Source organism: Podarcis tiliguerta, assembly GCF_965153285.1.
Source record: "Podarcis tiliguerta genome assembly, chromosome: 17".
In the NCBI taxonomy this organism is placed as follows: domain Eukaryota; kingdom Metazoa; phylum Chordata; class Lepidosauria; order Squamata; family Lacertidae; genus Podarcis; species Podarcis tiliguerta.
This window is the reverse complement of record NC_139550.1, coordinates 39,475,553-39,493,451: the sequence shown is the minus strand read 5'-3', so window position 1 is coordinate 39,493,451 and position 17,899 is coordinate 39,475,553. Positions and strand designations below refer to the sequence as shown.

General features: G+C 51.2%; 2 protein-coding genes across 3 annotated transcripts in view; both read left to right on the top strand.

Moving 5' to 3' along the window:
- The window catches only part of SYN1 (synapsin I), a 105,037-nt gene extending 91,147 nt beyond the window's left edge, over positions 1-13,890 (top strand). The window contains exons 6-13 of one of the 2 annotated variants that reach the window (XM_083421030.1): positions 2,078-2,140; positions 4,012-4,154; positions 4,502-4,576; positions 5,385-5,487; positions 7,192-7,341; positions 9,640-9,703; positions 10,011-10,689; positions 12,464-13,890. In XM_083421030.1, the coding sequence (XP_083277156.1) occupies positions 2,078-2,140; positions 4,012-4,154; positions 4,502-4,576; positions 5,385-5,487; positions 7,192-7,341; positions 9,640-9,703; positions 10,011-10,689; positions 12,464-12,491 (1,305 nt within the window). In that variant the 3' untranslated portion in view covers positions 12,492-13,890. Of the gene's footprint in view, positions 1-2,077; positions 2,141-4,011; positions 4,155-4,501; positions 4,577-5,384; positions 5,488-7,191; positions 7,342-9,639; positions 9,704-10,010; positions 10,690-12,425 lie in introns of both variants that reach the window. The other variant, XM_083421029.1, reaches the window with a different exon arrangement.
- The window catches only part of LOC310668159 (uncharacterized protein), a 172,092-nt gene that overhangs the window by 126,088 nt on the left and 28,105 nt on the right, over positions 1-17,899 (top strand). The window lies entirely within an intron of this gene.

The window sequence follows — 17,899 nt, the reverse complement described above, 5'->3', positions numbered from 1 at the left end:
GTTGCACCACATCTCTTCTGGACAGCAATAATATGGTAGCCTTGGGGGAGCCTTGCAGAACCCTCACTAAAGTGGAATGAATCCACCACTCGTGCACTATGACTGTTTCAGGGGCATGGTGCAGAAGACACTCGCAATGAAGGACCCATCTGGAGGGCCCTTAGGCAGGTGGAGTAGCTACCAGCCCCTATAACACCTTCGGTTATCAGGCTATGCAGAAACTACAGAGAGAAGATTGTCTCTGTGCTTGGCAAGACAAAAGTCCTTCTCCCATAATTAATACAGAAGCACACAAAGCAAAATAATCCATCCTCTTTTGGAGCAAAGGATGAGTATCTGGTGGTGAGATCTCAGTCTCCATGGATCTTTGCAATGCTGCCTCCTAAATTTTGGGAGACGTTAGGCAAGGCATCCTCAGTGGGCCCTCTTCGCTTGCAAAAGATGGGACACGTTACATCGCAATGTTCTTATACACTGTCTGTCCTTATTTGGGTACAAGACAGGGCCAGGTCTTGCCCAACCTAGGCACCCTTTGGAGCCAGGCTTACATATTCAGGGCCTGATAAGATAGGGAGACTCCCCCACACACCCCACTTCAAATGCGTGGAGTGCTGTAAACACCTACGCCAGACGTCAAGAAGTACAGATAACTCCCTCGTTCTTGTATGCATTCCTTAGGATCTCTAAGATCTTTTACTTGGTCATCTTCCTCCTTCCTTCCTTTTGCAATTGAGATCAGCTCTTACTCTCACCTCCAGCCTTTCTCTCCACTGACTCCTTTCCTCTCTGTCAGCATCTTTCCTGAACCACAAGGTCCCCGGACTGGAACACACTGCTCTGAGTGAGGCCTTAAAGTTGTGCTGCGATTATTAAAGCAGCTCCACACCATATTCAGGAATAGCTTTGGGGGTGGGGGTGTCCCAAAGCAAGCACATAAAGCTAGGGTGGGGAAGGACCCATGGACCTCCAGAGAAGTTGGTAGGCTATAGCTCCCATTGTCCCTGCCCACTGGCCATTCTGGCTTGGACTGATAGGGGTTGTTGTCCCACAACACCTGGGGGGCCACAGGTTCCCTGCTGTTCCTAAAACAGCAATGCAGTGGGGTGGGGACCTCTTTAGGCAGCCACTTCTGAAGCATGGCGTCAAGATTTCTCTTTGCCGGACTGCCATTCCATACTTTGCATCCTTACAATTGCCAGGAACAAAAGCCACCAAGATCTACACCAGCTGCAATAAAACATGTCTCTTCTGTATCGGTCTCCCATTGGAGAATGGCTTGACTTTTCCTGCAATGGTGCACTCTTCCACTGTCTCTTGAGACAGACAGATGCCAACAATAACAAAAATGGCTTCCTAGACAGACAGACAGACAGACAGACAGACAGAGGCTGTAAATCTGGTGTGGGGAACCTCTAGTCCTCTGGATATTGCTGAACTGCAACTCCCATCAGCCCAGCAAGCAGGAATTATGGGAGCTGTAGTTCAGCAACCTTTGGAGGCCCAAAGGTTCCCCTCATCTGCTGTAAATTTTCCTTGGGCAGACTGTTACCTAAAGTTTTTGTCCCTAACTTGGAGCTGATTTTTGCACGTGTGTTCATCACTAGACAACCACCACATCAAGTGATAACTCATATGGGTAAAAAAATCCAACCTGGGAGAAGTTTTGTATCACCTGACTCTATATTTTCCAGTGGAATTAGCTCACACATTCAGGCTCCAAATCCTATACCCACGTACCTGGGAGTAAGACCTACTGAACTCAGTGGGACTGAACTTCTGAACAGATTGCGCTGTCAGCTTGCCAGTTGCCAATGTTCAGAAATCAAACAACATGTACTGATGCATGGACTGGACCTTACATTGGTGCATTTGGTTCTGCTGTTTTTTGTGAGGCATCCTTACTAAACTGCATTTTGTTGTAATCTTTGAATGACATTTTCACCACCTTCTCTGCAGTCCCTCGTTTCGTGTCAGCCTGTGAATTCACATTTATCATTGAGCAGTACTCACCCCTGCAGACTGCTGTCCTGTGGCTAAATGTGCTGATCACCACCCCTTTTCTGACTTGTCTTTCCAGCTCACAACCTCCAAGTACCCAGTGGTGGTGAAGATGGGACATGCTCATTCCGGAATGGGCAAGGTGAGTGCTATAACTTCTCTCCCAAGAGGCGCGAGAATGCAGCCCAGCTCAGTGCCCTTTGGTGGGCGGATTTATCAGCTGCCCCATTCTGGAAGGAGAGTTGTGTTTTCTTTCGTTTTCCAAGGCATTATGTGTATCGCACAATTAGGGTGACTTGCACTTCGGATGCTATCAGGACAGTCACATGTGAATCCACTTTCAGTTTGTGCCTGCCTAACTTTAGGGTGCAGTCACTCTGCATCATTTCCAATCCGTGCCCAACCTGTAACTTCCTGCTGAAACTACACAACTTTTTATACCACAAATGTTCTGGTTTATTTTTGTCCCGCTTTCATTCAGCACACAGCAATAATGTGTTAGTGTTGTGGAAGCATTTCAGAACACGTGAAAAAAATCCACCACAAATGCGCTATTACTGTGTCAAGAACATGTTAGAGAATACACCTCAAGCTGAGCTCCTGTCTGATGGGCCACCTTGACGAAGTAGCTTCTCTCCCCTCTTGCTTACCTCTTGAATTTCGATGCTCCAGGCAGCTCTTTGTACTGCCGACTAGACTGGGCCAGCCTTGCTTGGAATGCAAAGGACACCATCACCCAGGCAAGAGAGCAGTTCAGCTCCTCCTTTGCACTTCCTTCCAAAAGTGCTTTCTCTCCAAAGCATTGCATGGCAGAAGCAGACACCCCTGAAACGATGGCACCTCGTATAATTCCCTAGTTTGCCTCTGGGGTCCCCAAGGGCTCTCTTTCCCAGGTCAGTAGGAGAAGGGGTCCCCAAGGGCTCTCTTTCCCAGGTCAGTAGGAGAAGGGAGTGCAGCTGAGCAGGAATCCACTCTCTTTCCCTGAACCCCTCCCAGTATGAGTCTGTCCTCTTAGCAACATTTTGTAGTTGCTGCCTCTTTCAACATCACTGCCCTGCAACTCACAGGGAACTCTGCTTTTTAAAGGCTGGAAGCAGAGGTTGCTCCTAGATGACCTGCTTATTCGTCCTGATTTGCTTGCAGGGAGATTGGCCAACATGTATTTGCTCTAGAATTACTAGTACGATCCAAGGAATGGTGGGAGCGACCAAAGGAACCTTAACCACTTTGATGAGCCATTTGCAGTTGCACTGTAACACTTGTATGCACTGGGCATGTGTGCTTGATCTTTTAATCAGCATTTGTTTGCAGGGAGGTTTTCCTTCATTCTGATTTGTTTTGCTACACTTTCCAGTGTGTTTCTCAGCCGTTTGCCTTATTGCAAAAAGTCTGATCTTTTGGGGAAGCAAGTTTGTTGCGCTCAGTCAGCTACATTTCTGTAACCCAAATTTTCTGGCATGTGGTTGAATCCCACTTGGAAATAGCAACAGCCTGGAAGTGCCTGGATGAACAGTCTAGAAAAGAGTTGGATCTCGTTTGAGACAGGCTTTGCTTCGCATGGGGTCCATCTGCACACCCATTGCCACTCTTTTGTCCATGGCCACTGCTGGTCAAGCAGTTTAAAAAATATTGCTGCCTTGCAGGGGTTGGACGAGATGACCCTCGGGGTCCCTTCCAACTCTACCATTCTACGAAATCCTCCCGGCCTGAGGGCAAAAGTGGGATGAGCATGAAGACACATCAGGCCTAGTGAGCCTTCTTTCAGACCACCTCCAACTTAAAATAATAAAACAAAATTTGCCTCTGGCGCTTGGGAGAATGGGCCACGCCCACCTTTTGATTTCCTCTAATTCTTTGGATGAACGAAGCTTGTGGGAAAGTGACCGCAAGTGGCTGTTGTGTGTGTGCAAGTCGAGGGGCAGAACCCCAGGAGGCGCTCACTGTTTGGGGAGTGGGCTTTGCTTGCGTGGGGCGCAGTGAGGCAAGGGGACGCTTCTGTGTGTTTGCTTACAGGTCAAGGTGGAGAACCAGTATGACTTCCAAGACATTGCCAGTGTGGTGGCCCTCACCAAAACCTACGCCACTTCAGAGCCCTTTATTGATGCCAAATATGACGTCCGCATCCAGAAGATTGGCAACAACTACAAGGCCTACATGTGAGCTTGGGGCTGGGGCTGCTGCTGCTTGCCTTTCTCTGCACCCTTGGAGATTCTGCCCCGTGATTCCCGCTCCCCCCCCCCCCCCGCTTGCCTTCTCAGTGCCAGAGTATAGAGAGGGTGTGATGCACTCCATCAACCAGGACAGACAGGTGCCCACAGTGATCCCTCTGTGGCATGTCACGAGTCAGTGGAGGTGCTGCTGGGCATTCTTCCGTATTCCTGTGGGTGGAGAAACAAAACCATTTCTCCCTACAGTCATTGCCTTGTCCCTTTGCCTCCCTGCTACTATCAAGTCTTTCTCTGCAACCTTCCTGACGCTAACAGTGCCTTCTCTCCCATGGCAGGAGAACCTCAGTCTCGGGGAACTGGAAAACCAACACAGGCTCTGCCATGTTGGAGCAAATAGCCATGTCGGACAGGTAAGTGGCAAAGCATCAGAGATGGGACTCTGATTTGGGTGGAAATGACTGGGAACAATTTTTGCTCAAAGATGGAAAATAACTGAAAGAATGAGAAACCAAGACAGTAAACTTTTTAATATAGAGTGGAAATCATTTATTGAATATTTGCAAAATTATTGTAAACAGATTAAATCATGAGCAGGATTGATGTAAAAACGTGCAGTGGTATAAAATACATATTGATTACAGTGGTACCTCGGGTTAAGAACTTAATTCATTCTGGAGGTCCGTTCTTAACCTGAAAGTGTTCTTAACCTGAAGCACCACTTTAGCTAATGGGGCCTCCTGCTGCTGCTGCTGCGCCGCCGAAGCACGATTTCTGTTCTCATCCTGAAGCAAAGTTCTTAACCCGAGGTAATATTTCTGGGTTAGCGGAGTCTGTAACCTGAAGCGTATGTAACCCGAGTTACCACTGTATATGGGATAAAGAAGAATTTGGTTCAATTTGGAAATGCAGCATAAGTATTATAACCATAGGGAACCGCAGAAAGAGGGGGAGGGAAGTCAAAACATGCTATATATAATAATTTGTATTTTTGTCTTTATTTGTTCTTTGCAAAATGAAAATCATAAATAAAATTATATTAAAAACGAAAATGACTGGGAACTGAAGGGGAGTGGATTACATCCAGGTCTGGCAAAGAGGAGGGCTTCCTGTCTAAAAATTGCCAAAGGTAATGAGGCAGAGGCTCTCACTTGCTCCCCCTCATGGGCTCAGAGTCACCGCTGCTCTCTTCCTCTCCCCGACCCCCGGATTCACCAACAGGTACAAGCTGTGGGTGGACACTTGCTCAGAAATCTTTGGTGGTTTGGACATCTGTGCTGTGGAGGCTCTGCATGGGAAGGATGGACGGGACCATATCATCGAGGTGAGGCGCTGGGCACATGGGCACCTGCACCTACCTGTGCGTGGTTCTCGCCCCCACTTGCCCTAAATATGAATCAGCTTGCAAATTGCTTTTTAAAGGAAGCCTGTTGATTAATTGAAGACTTTTGAGTGAGCAATCTATCTTTTGTCTGTTATTTGTAACCAACGCAAATGAACTTCAGAGCTTTAGTGTGTAGGCCTTACCAGAGATCCAGGGTGGCCTTGTGGATAGGCTGCCACAGACCATAGAATCGTAGAATTGTAGAGTTGGGAGGGACCCTGAGGGTCATCTAGTCCAACTCCCTGCAATGCCGGATTTGTCTGGCCAACATGGGGCTCAAACCCATGACCCTGAGATGAAGAGCCTCGTGCTCTGCCGGCTGAAAGGCCCTGCTCCAAATCCCTGCTCAGCTGCGAAGCTCGGCTGTGGCCTCAGGCCTATTCCTGCCTTTACCAGACCTCATAAGGTTGTTGTGAGTTAAAGGAGGGTGGCTCCACGCAGCCTGGCCTGAGCTCCACAGATGTTGCCTGGGATAAAACTGCAACCCCTAAAATGCATGTTTTGGAGATATTAACTACTCACAGTTTGAAACTACCATTCATTCTTAGAATGAAAGACCTTTTTTGTTCTTCATTTGCTATTGCATAAACACACAAGAACCAAAATAGCTCCCCATAGACTAAGATGTCCTTAATTTGCTTGCCTGCCCCCCAAAAATTTGTTTTATGTTAAAAATGCATTCATTGAATAAAATGGGACCACACAAATGAAAGCTTGAGCTGTTTAATCTGCTGATTAAATCTGTTGAAGGTAGCAGGTCTTGTTTTTTACCCCATGTGGTTAAACCTGTGCTTAAAGTGCTGTCCTGCTTTGGAGAGCTCTGCTGCACATTGAGAAAACCCGTTCAGCTGCCCAGTCCATTGGATGCCATTGCAGCCGCATCCATCCTTGAGAATGACAAGAGTTGGTGTGTCCCTCGCTCTGCCCCACACTGCCTTTCCCATGTGCCTTCAGGTCCGGGGGGGGGGGGGCACTTGCGCCCTCTAAAGGCGACAAAGTGCTAAAGTCAGCGGGGCCGCAGTGGATCCCAGCCAGCGACTTCTTGGCTTCCTGGATCAGGCAGCATTTTTGAGTCACCACCCGTTGCCTCATGCGGTTCTGTTAATACTACTGCTTAGCGCTTTTATACATATTTTCTCAGTAATCCTTTCCTCAAATATCCTGTAATGTGGCTTATCATCACGATCTCCAGACTTGGAGGGAGGGGTAGTGTGGGGGGGGGGGGCAAGGCCCCCTCAGACGCGTGATTTGCACTGGGAACCTTTTGTTTTCAGCACAGCCTCTTTGCTACTGTGCCATGCTAAGCCTGGCTGTATTTGACATCCTCTTATTTCTTATTTCCTGATTGTCTCCATCTACATGTTTGGCTTTGAGCCTTAGGAAACCCCATTGTCTGTGTGCTGGGTGTATCTTACATAACTAATTTAAAACAGGGGTGGGGAGCCTGTACTATTGGACTCCAGATCCCATCAGCTCCAACCCAACATGGCCCATGGTGAGGAATGATGGGAGTTGTAGTCCAGCAATGCCTGGAGGGATGCAGGTTCCCCACCCCTGACCTTTTGCAAAAGACCCTCCTGCTTCCCCACTCAGCCTGATTGGGGAAAGGAGACCACCACCTGCTCTTTCTCCTTCTTATCTCAGGTTGTGGGATGCTCCATGCCGTTAATTGGAGACCACCAGGATGAAGACAAGCACCTGATAGTGGAGCTGGTGCTGACACGCATGGCACAGGCCATCCCTCGCACACCTGTGCCCTCACCTGTGCGCTCGGCCTCAGGACAACATGCCCAGGTATTGCACCTCCTTTCTCTTCCCCTTTACGCTCCCCGAGATGAGGCTTTCACTGCACAATCCCCAGGCATCTCTTACCAGAAGTAACTTTCATGAACTTCTGCAGAGTTGCTTTTAGGTGAAGTGGGGATAGGATTGCAGCTTTCACCTCATCACCACAACTGTGTGTGTCCTTATATGGAATGATTATTCCTCAACAGCAAAGGAGAAGGGACCATAGGCAGAGAGATGGAAGAGCAGGGGACTGTGCGGAAGTGTGTGTTCACTCATGGCTGTGGTTACCTTAGGGCTCTGGCCTGGAGTCTCTGTGTTGTAGCTCCGTGGAACAGCCCAGTGCATGTGCCACTGCTTGCAAGGCCCCTGACATCTCCCCAAGTCAAAAGGTTGCTGGGTCAAGATGACGTGGCGCTCAGGATATGGAGACCCCAGAGACGCGTTGCCAGTCAGAGCTGACATTCACAGTCACAAACTGTCCTGCTGGATCTGACCAAGAGTCCACCTGGCCCAGTGTCCTGTTGCAGCCTTGGACAGCCAGATGCCTCGGGGAAGCTTACAAGCGGAGTCAGAAGCAGCATCCCCAGCACCTGGTATCCAGAGCTCATAGCTACCTCCAGAGGTTCTGTCAATGCACAGTGGCTCCTTGCTACTGGCAAACCTGTTTGCCTCTTCAAGTCCTCTCAGCTAGTCATTGGGTGTCTGCACACACACAGCATGAGCATGTGCATTTGGTACTCAATGCAGGTGCCTTTTGGGGGTGCTGTACACATCATCCCTTCGTCGCCCCATTCCCCCACTATTTTGCTTTGCGCCAAGAATGCACTTCTCAAGCGCTTCCTGCCTATGTAAGCCCACCCAGAGAGAGCGCTTTCTCAGGGCGCCTCCAGCTGGGACAGAACTACTGATGCTGGAGGGCTGCACAGCTCCCCGCACCATGTTTAACTTGTCTATGAATGAAATAGGCAAAGCAGGAAGTGGTAAACTTATCTGCTTCTGTATACTGAAAAATATCCTCAGTGCGTCAGGAAAGCAACGCTGTTTGTTTGTTTTTGTTTTAAAAAACAAGGTGTGTGGAAACACTAAACAAGATGAGGGGTATGGAGCGCACTGTTGCACACTAGTTGGAAATATGCCCACCTTTGTGTGCAGACAACATGGAAGTCACTGTTGCTTTAGATAACGTTATTGCACACAGGAGTGCACAACTGCAAACTGCTGTGTTCAAAAGTGCTATGTGGAGAAACAAAAGTCCTGTGCTTTTCAAAGGTTAGGTGTGTACACAACCTTTGTCACCCTATTGAGTGAGGGGAGCTACTCAAGTAGCTGAGAAGCACTGCTTGGCTGCAGGATGGGGGCGCTGGCCTGGAGACCACCAGATGCTGATGGACTCTAGCTCTTCTCGGCCCCAGTCTTCATGCCCAATGGTTGGGGACGAGGCAGTTGTGGTCTTCACAACTGGGGAGCACCTGGTTCCTCCATTCCTGCTGTGAACCCTTCCCTGGCTGAGCCATGTGGCCCCTCAGGCTCAGTGGAGTGCCTTAAGTTCTGCTATTAGGAGAAGTGGAGAAAACCACGTCTTCCTCTCTGACTCTCCTCCACACTTTGTGACCAACAAGTAGATGGTTGCTCCACCTCAGCCTTTCCCAACTTGGTGCTCTCCAGATGTTGCCCAGCATCAGCCAGCGTGACCAGGGTTCAAGGGCACTGGGAGGTGTAGTCCCAACAATGTTGGGCAGGCAGAGGGCAGTGCTGTGGCATCATTCTGGGGAAAGGCTGTTCTGACTCCATAGAAGAGCAGCTTCTTCGTATTTTACAAAAACAAGAGAGAGGGGAAAGGTGTCTCCCTTGGCTCTTTCCCTGGTTATGGGATGTTCTGTGTTCTGCTCCACTTGCTGATGGGGGCCTACCCAGGAGATCCAATGGAGCAGAAGTCCCATGGGACCCACCTGCCCATGTCTCTTCTCTTGGTGTGCTTGGTCAGGTGGGCATCCCCAGACGGTGCTGGGCGTGAGCAGCCCCATGGGCATGCTAGGGAAGGATTCACAGCCAGGAACAAGACTAAGGCCACAGTGGCAGTGGTGGGAGCTGTCATCTTCACAATGTTGGGAGGCCATCAGGCTCCTCCAGCCCTGCTTGAGAAGCTTGCCTCTGTTGGGCAGGTGATGATTGGCGAAATAAACACGGAGAATGGCACCAGCTGGGCCAGAAGGTATGGAAATGTCCAGCCTCTGAGAGAAGAAGATGGGAGTGTGGTTCTGACCATTCCCTGCCATTCATCTTTCACTTTGGTTCTGTCCTCAGGCTCAGCCAGCTCCAGCTGGGCAGCGACAAGGCCCTCCAGCCCAGCAGAGACCCCCGCCACAGGGTAAGGACCCAACATCAAGAAGGCCAGGGAAGTGGGGCTCACACGAGGGTGCAGAAGGGCTCATAAGTCTGGAGCTGGGGGGAGAGGCTTAGAATCCTAGAATCGTAGAGCTGGAGGGACCCCGGGGGTCGTCTCATCCAACCCCCTGCAAGAACCCACCACCTCCCCAGGGAGTCTGCTTCACTTGGGAAGTTGTGGGCTCTCCTTACCAGAAGCCTTCTGTGTGTGCGTAATCACTGGGTTGGGATTTCTGAGGACCCATTTCAGTCTTGACAGGTTTCTTCTCTCTCCTTCTCTCTCCTGCCAGGAGGCCCGCAGCACCCGCCTCCGGGCTCCCAGCGCCCTCCTTCTCAGCAGCGCCCTCCCCCACAAGGCCAGCAGCTCTCGGGCCTCTCCCCTCAGCCAGGGGCCCCCCCAATGGGCCAGCGCCTGCCCAGCCCCACCACCCACCAGCCTCCTCCGCAGGCACAGCAGCGCCCGGCGGGGCAACGCCAGCCTGGCCCGGGGGCCCAGCAGCCTCGCCAGCAGGGCCCGCCGTCCGCACCACAGTCCCCCCAGCCCCAGAGGGGTCCGAGCCCCAGCGGAGGCGGGCAGCAGCCGTGGCAACAAGGGTCCCCTCAGCAGCAGCAGCAGCAGCGGCCTGGGGGAGCAGGCCCACCCAAGGCAACCTCCGGGGGGCCCCCAGGGCCACAGCAGCAGCAGCAGCCACCGCCGCCACAACAGCGCCCCCCAGCAGCTGGAGGTCAACCACGGCAACATCCGCGGCAGGGCAGCCAGGGGGGCCCACCTCAGCAGCGCCCTCCGGGGGCAGGAGCACAGCAGCAGCGCCCAGCACCTCCCACAACCCAGCAGCCAAGGCCTAGCACTCAGGGGCAGGGCCCCGGGGGCCCCGGGCAACAAGGCGGCCGCCCTCCACCAAGCCAAGGCAAACCACAAGTGGCCCAGAAACCCAGCCAGGACCTGCCTCCCCCCCAGCCCCAGCTGAAGTAAGCGGTGGACTCCGGGGCTCCTTGGGGAGGGCGGGAGGGGCAGCTGGAAGCAGTCGTGGCTCCTTGCCTGTGTTGCCGGCTTAGCTGGGGGGCAGCTGGGTGTGGTGACTTGGCAGGATGCTGGGGGGGCAGTGGGGGCCAGCTTCTCAGGTGCTATGGGGCCTCAACAGAGCTGTGTGCACCTTGATGCCACCCTAATGCTGTGCAGAATGAGCTACGCAAAGTAAGTGCATTTGCATATAGCTGCAGAACAGTTTCTGCTTTTGCCCTCTTACCAATGAATCTGAAATTCCTGGGTGGAGGGAGGGGATTGCACAAAGATGAGAGAGAATGGAGTGGCGGGGGGGGGGGGCTGGGAATGAAAGCTCACTTGCCCACAGGAAGCCCTTCCCAGCTACCCTCTCACAAGCCTCCAGGGCTCCTGGGTCCAGCATTTCTCCAAGCTTTCCTTTGCTATCAGTGAGAGCAAGGAAGCCATCACACCCCTGAAACAGAACTGAGTTACTAGGTTCCCCTGTTCATGTAATCACCCTGCTAAAGAGCAACACTGCTTTCAAATAATGATTTGTTCAAAATGTGACATTTCAGAATTAACATTGTCCATGTTGAATTTCAGATTTTGCTTCTGAAAATCAACTTTAGAAAGCCAAGGGCATAGCTCAGGTCTGATGGAGTTTTAAGCTGTGGTGTTTGCATTAGGTTAAGTTAAAGCCAGGGTAGGTGGGTGCTTTTCACGAACACTTGAGCTGCGTGTGAAAAGGACGCCTCCAGGCCTCCACCCGAACTAAGGTGAAAGTGTTTGCCTGTTCAGAGTGAGGGAAGGACTGCCCTGGCTTTGTAATGACAATGGCTAAATTTGATTGGCTGTGAGGTGCCATCCATGGGCCTAGCTGGGGGGGGGCAGCTGTCCCCCCTAAATCAAGCAAATAAATAAAAATACATAACTGACCAATTGTGTCACAGATAACTCAGTTCTGCCCCCGCCCCAATAAATCCTGGGGGGTATGCCCGTGGCGTCATCACATAATCAGACTGTTACTTGACCCCAGGGATCACAAAAGATAAAAGAGGGTGAAGAGGCTGCTGGGACCAGAGAGCTGAGCACTTGGGGTTTCAGGGGACACCCCACCTCTGCCCCCCCTCCAGCCTGACCTCCTGCCATAAATGTTTCCTTGCACATCTAGTGCATCCCTTAACAAAGCCAGCAGGCCTGGGGCTTCCTCTCACCTTTCTAAAGGCAACAGGTTCTACCTGAAATTGGAAATGCTGCAAAAACGCTCACACCTTGACCTGGAGGAACCTTGCATCCCAATTAGAGGGATGCGCCTGAGAATTCACCTCCCTCGGAGGACTGCTCCCTTTCGCGGAGCCCGAGGCCATTCCCTGCTCTCTGCTTCCCCCTGCTGGACATACCGTCCGTGGCCCTGGTAGTTTCGGGGGGGGCGGGAGGGGCGGGGGGCGCAGAGAACTGCATTCCCCCCCCCCCACGTGCCTCCTTCAGCGCGCGGTGCTTGTTCCCTTCACTCTCCCAGGGAGGAGGGGGGATGCTTCCCAAACGCAACCCCCCCCCCCCTGTCTCTCTCCCTGCCCCTCACCCCCCACCCTGCATTTCTTGAAGACGCAAGTTTCTCTTGCCTGGCCTGATATTAATAGTGTGTTTCTCATCTCTCCGCCTCTCCTCCCCCTCCCCCCCCTCTTTCCTGCCCCCCCACCCCTCCCTCGCTGCCCCGTAGCAAATCCCAGTCTCTGACCAATACCTTCCCCCTTGCAGAGGCGCCGGTGCCGCGGGGGAGCCTTAGTCAGGACGAAGTGCGAGCTGAGAGCATCCGCAGCCTCCGACAGAGCTTCGCCAGCCTCTTCTCCGACTGAGAGACTCCCCCCTCCACGCTGGGACCCCGGACCCCCCGCGCCCCCTGCCCCCCTCTCCCCTTCCTCGCTCCTGCAGCCCCCCCACCCTCCCCCCAGGAGCCGCGAGGGACGCACAAGCCCCTGCCATTTGTTCGCCTTGGGCCAGGGAGAATCCGGGGGGGGGCATGGGGGGAGCCAGCGAGGGAGCCCTTGGCAAGAGGGGGGCGCCTGGCTCCCTGGCGCAGGTGAGGAGGGAGCTCCTGGCCGCTCCGAAGTAGCGCCCATGGCAGGAGCCAAACTGGCAGACCCCTGGGTCCGTCTCTGGCTGGAAAGCCAGCCTGAAAGGTCACCATACCTGCCAGAATGGATCGGGGCCAAATGAATGGCAGGGCTTTGTGTGTCCAGTGATGCTTCTGACTGTGGAGTCATTTTTGAAAATAATTCTATACATCTCACAAGTCTATCGTCTGCAAAGCTGGATTCTGAAATATTTTCCCACCCCACCCTAAATCAATTTCAGGAGCTCCACTTTCCTGCAGAGGGAGCCTCCGATAAAAAAATTTGTCAATGAATCCCCCACCCAAACCCAATTTGTCCCAGCTCCCCCTTTCATAAAACCAATTCTCCGTATGCTTTGCTGCCTCCTCCCATGAAGAGGAGCCCACCCCCACAATTCATGCTTCCCAGCGCGCACCTCCCTGCCTGCATTCCCTGGAGTCCTCCTTGAACCCAAGGCTGGAGATTTCTCAAGTCCACGTCTCTTCTAACATGAATATGCAAACTCTGCCCGGCTCTCTTCTCCTGGCCCCGATGCTGGTGGGGGGCGGGGGCGTCCCCAGAGCGGGGTCCGTGGGAGAGGAGAGGGGTCTCCGGGGATCTCTGTACATAGCACGAGGGAGGGGACCCCTCCTGGGCCATGTCTGTGTTTGTGGCCACAAAGGTGTTTGTGTTGCTGTTTGTGAATAAGCCAACCTAGCGCCAATGCGCTCCCCTCCAACCCACCCAGTGTCCCTCTTGGTAGCTTCCCCAGCTGCCAACCACCACCACCTCGGCTACAGGTCCCCCCCCCCCCTTTCACACAGACCCCTTAGCGATTGGCAGCCTCCCCCCACCTTCCTTCCCTTGGGAACAGTATACTTGGCAAGCCTTAAACCCGGTTTACCTACCTACGCCTCTCTACCCCTAATTGCAGTGTTCCCATGACTGTTGTGGTTTGAGGTCCACTTGTTGCCAGGGAGCTTCCAGGCAGTGGGCAGGACCAGCCGTGCTCTCCCTTCTGGTCTGAGCTGGATGCTGGCCTGTGCTCTGATCCACTGCCCCTGTGGACCAGAGGGCCAGCTGGCCACCGATGGGGAGCATGGCAGAGCTGGGCAGGCGCCAAGGGTCTGCTAGTCCAATTCCCTGCAATGCCGGAATCTCCGCTGGATCGTCCCTGACAGGTGGCCTTCCAAGGAAGGAGAGCCCGCCCCTTCTCATGGGAGTCCAGATGTTTAGTAGGCTTCTCCTCACCTCTAACTCGAACCCAGATTTGTTAACCCCACTCCCCGCCTGGCCGTAGTCCCTCATCCCCACTCATGGATTGACCTTCTCAGAGAACAGCCATACTACTGCCGCTGTAGCCAAGGGATGCTTTCGCCATCTTGGGTCAGTGGCTGAAAGACAAGCACCCGTTGGACATTTGAGGGGGCGTTTTTTATTCAATGTCCAAAACCCAGAGCTTGATTCCTCCCACTCCCTATTTGTACATAAACTCAAGAGAGAAACTCCCCACTATATTTTTGTGATTCCCTTTTCCTCTAAAGTTGTGTCGCCTGCCCCCTGCCCCCCTTTGAAAAAAACACAACAAAACACTGGGGCGGGGAGAGGGAATGCCACTCAACGCGTGATGGTCTGGTAGCTGCAAAGTCGCGTGTCGTAGACGTGTTGTGACATGACGCTTTGAGCTGTGTTTGCAACCTATTGCCAGGGTTGGGGAGGGAGAAGACTAAAGGGGTGTCCAGGCAGCCCCTGCGTAATGCACCCCTTTTCTCTCCCTCAACCTCTTCTCCCCAGGCAGATGCTCCTTCTTCCCCACTCAAGGAATCTGGGGAGGGCAATTTAAAGTGCTAACTTGTTATATCTTTGTTATTTATTCTTGTCTGGAAAGTGCAGCCCCTTCCCACACTCTTCCCATGGGGATAGAGGCCTTTCCTATTGCTGTGATTCTGTCTCTGTGTGGATCAAAGTTTCAATGGATCAGTGGTGTAAAAGACAAAAATAAATATATTATATAAATATAAAAAAACAAACACCCTCAAACCTGCTGAAAAAATGCACACATTTTGTGGCTGGAAAGAAACCAATAGAAAGATATATATAAATATATATATATATGCAGGTTTTGGTGTCCTCGGGTGTCTTCCCGTGTAAAAGTTGGGGTGTCTAGGCGACGTTTCGACGAGGTCTCACTCGTCATCTTCAGGCTGGTGCTTTCGGCTTCTTGTTACTGGAACAGAGCAGGATCTCAGTGTTTGAGTTCCTATAAATACTGTTGAGGAGGTGTGGTGTATAGCCTCCAATGTTCTGGGCAGAGAGGAGGTTCCCAGGCTAGTGTGCCTTTTCTTCTTTTGTTCCTTAATTACTTGAGGGATATCTTGAGTGATTTCTTGAGTGATTTCCTGAATCCCACTTAGGTGGGTCATTAGGTGTGGATTAGTTGCTAAAGCCTTCGTGTCTTGAACTCTTGAACTTTGTGAAGAGTTTTTCTGAGAAGATGGCTGTACTGCACTTGGCTGTGCTCTGGCTTGGCTTCGTGTATAGGGGCGAGCTGTGGTTTTGTGGCCTGTGCCAGCCAGATCTGTGTAGGGATTGCAGGGGGGTGCAGCATCCGGAGGTGCCACCCTGGTTTGGCTACTGGATGGTGTCTGTAATTTATCTGTGGAGAGGGTCTGGGTTTGGGTCTGGTGTGGTTGATTGGTGATGGCGTTCTGTGTGCCTCTGGATCTGGTGTCAGATTTTGTGGGGAGGGCTAATTTCCAGATGTCTGGCAAGCGGGATGTGTCGTCACGCTTGTTCATGTTGTGAGGGTGTTTCTCTATCTCGATGGCTTCCATGATTATTCTCTTGTGGTGATGTTCCATGTTAAAGAGCAATTTGGAATCTGCAAAATTAATTTCGTGTCCTGTTTCTTTCATGTGTTGGAAAAGAGAGGAAGTTTTTTCTTCTTTTTTGACGGCATTCTTGTGTTCTGCGATCCGTGCATTTATTCGTCTGTTTGTTTGTCCAATGTACGTGGCTGGGCAGACTTTGCAGGGTATTTCATAGACCCCTTGGTTTTCCAACTGAATTTTATCCTTGGGGTTTCTGAGGATATTGGCTATTTTTTGGTTGGTGCAAAAGGCTGTTTTGATATTGTGTTTATGGAGGATTTTGCTAATTTTATCTGTAGTGCCCTTGATATAAGGAAGGAGGGCTATGCCATTGTTTTCTTCTGTGTCTTGGTTTTTGGGGGGTGTTTCTTTTTGGATTAGCTTCGTAACCCTGTTTTGCTGGTATCCATTGGCAATTAACACATTTGAGAGATTCTGTAACTCAGTTGTCAAGTGGTCTTCGTCAGCCAGGCGTTTGGTTCTGGAGATGAGAGTCTTGGCTACGGAGTTTATTTGTGCAGGGTGGTGGTGTGATTGTGCATGTAAGTAGCGGTTGGTGTGTGTTTTTTTCCGGTAGATAGTGTGTCCTAGGGAGCCATCAGGTTTTTTGTAGATTAGGACGTCAAGGAAGGGAAGTTGGTTGTTGGCTTCTATTTCCATAGTGAATTGTATTTTGGGGTGTAGGCTGTTGAGATGTGTGAGGAAGCTATCCAGTTTTTCCTTCCCGTGTGGCCAAATTACAAAGGTGTCGTCAACATATCTGAGCCAAAGTTTGGGTTTGTGTACAGATAAAATTAGCAAAATCCTCCATAAACACAATATCAAAACAGCCTTTTGCACCAACCAAAAAATAGCCAATATCCTCAGAAACCCCAAGGATAAAATTCAGTTGGAAAACCAAGGGGTCTATGAAATACCCTGCAAAGTCTGCCCAGCCACGTACATTGGACAAACAAACAGACGAATAAATGCACGGATCGCAGAACACAAGAATGCCGTCAAAAAAGAAGAAAAAACTTCCTCTCTTTTCCAACACATGAAAGAAACAGGACACGAAATTAATTTTGCAGATTCCAAATTGCTCTTTAACATGGAACATCACCACAAGAGAATAATCATGGAAGCCATCGAGATAGAGAAACACCCTCACAACATGAACAAGCGTGACGACACATCCCGCTTGCCAGACATCTGGAAATTAGCCCTCCCCACAAAATCTGACACCAGATCCAGAGGCACACAGAACGCCATCACCAATCAACCACACCAGACCCAAACCCAGACCCTCTCCACAGATAAATTACAGACACCATCCAGTAGCCAAACCAGGGTGGCACCTCCGGATGCTGCACCCCCCTGCAATCCCTACACAGATCTGGCTGGCACAGGCCACAAAACCACAGCTCGCCCCTATACACGAAGCCAAGCCAGAGCACAGCCAAGTGCAGTACAGCCATCTTCTCAGAAAAACTCTTCACAAAGTTCAAGAGTTCAAGACACGAAGGCTTTAGCAACTAATCCACACCTAATGACCCACCTAAGTGGGATTCAGGAAATCACTCAAGAAATCACTCAAGATATCCCTCAAGTAATTAAGGAACAAAAGAAGAAAAGGCACACTAGCCTGGGAACCTCCTCTCTGCCCAGAACATTGGAGGCTATACACCACACCTCCTCAACAGTATTTATAGGAACTCAAACACTGAGATCCTGCTCTGTTCCAGTAACAAGAAGCCGAAAGCACCAGCCTGAAGATGACGAGTGAGACCTCGTCGAAACGTCGCCTAGACACCCCAACTTTTACACGGGAAGACACCCGAGGACACCAAAACCTGCATTCCTGTACCCGTGAAAATCTACGAAAGCAAATATATATATATATATATATTATGCAGAGAAAGAGAGTTATATATGTACCAAGATATTAAACTGGAGAAATGATAAGAAGAAATTTGTGTATTATTGGAGGTGTGGGACAAAGGGGCGAAAAGTACCTCTGGAATAAAAGATTCTGCCCTGTTTCCAAGGATGGCCCAAGGTGTTTTCAGTGACTGCAAATGGCACCCTCTGGTCGAAACCACCACACCATCCCACCTACCTGCAGGGATGCCTGTCCACAGCTGTGTTCACACGCCATGAGCCAGAGCTTTTGGCTTGCCCTGGTTTACTGGGAGCAAGCCATGTGCTGCTGCCCCCTGGCCAATGGCTCCCACTCTGCTCCTTTCCTGGTG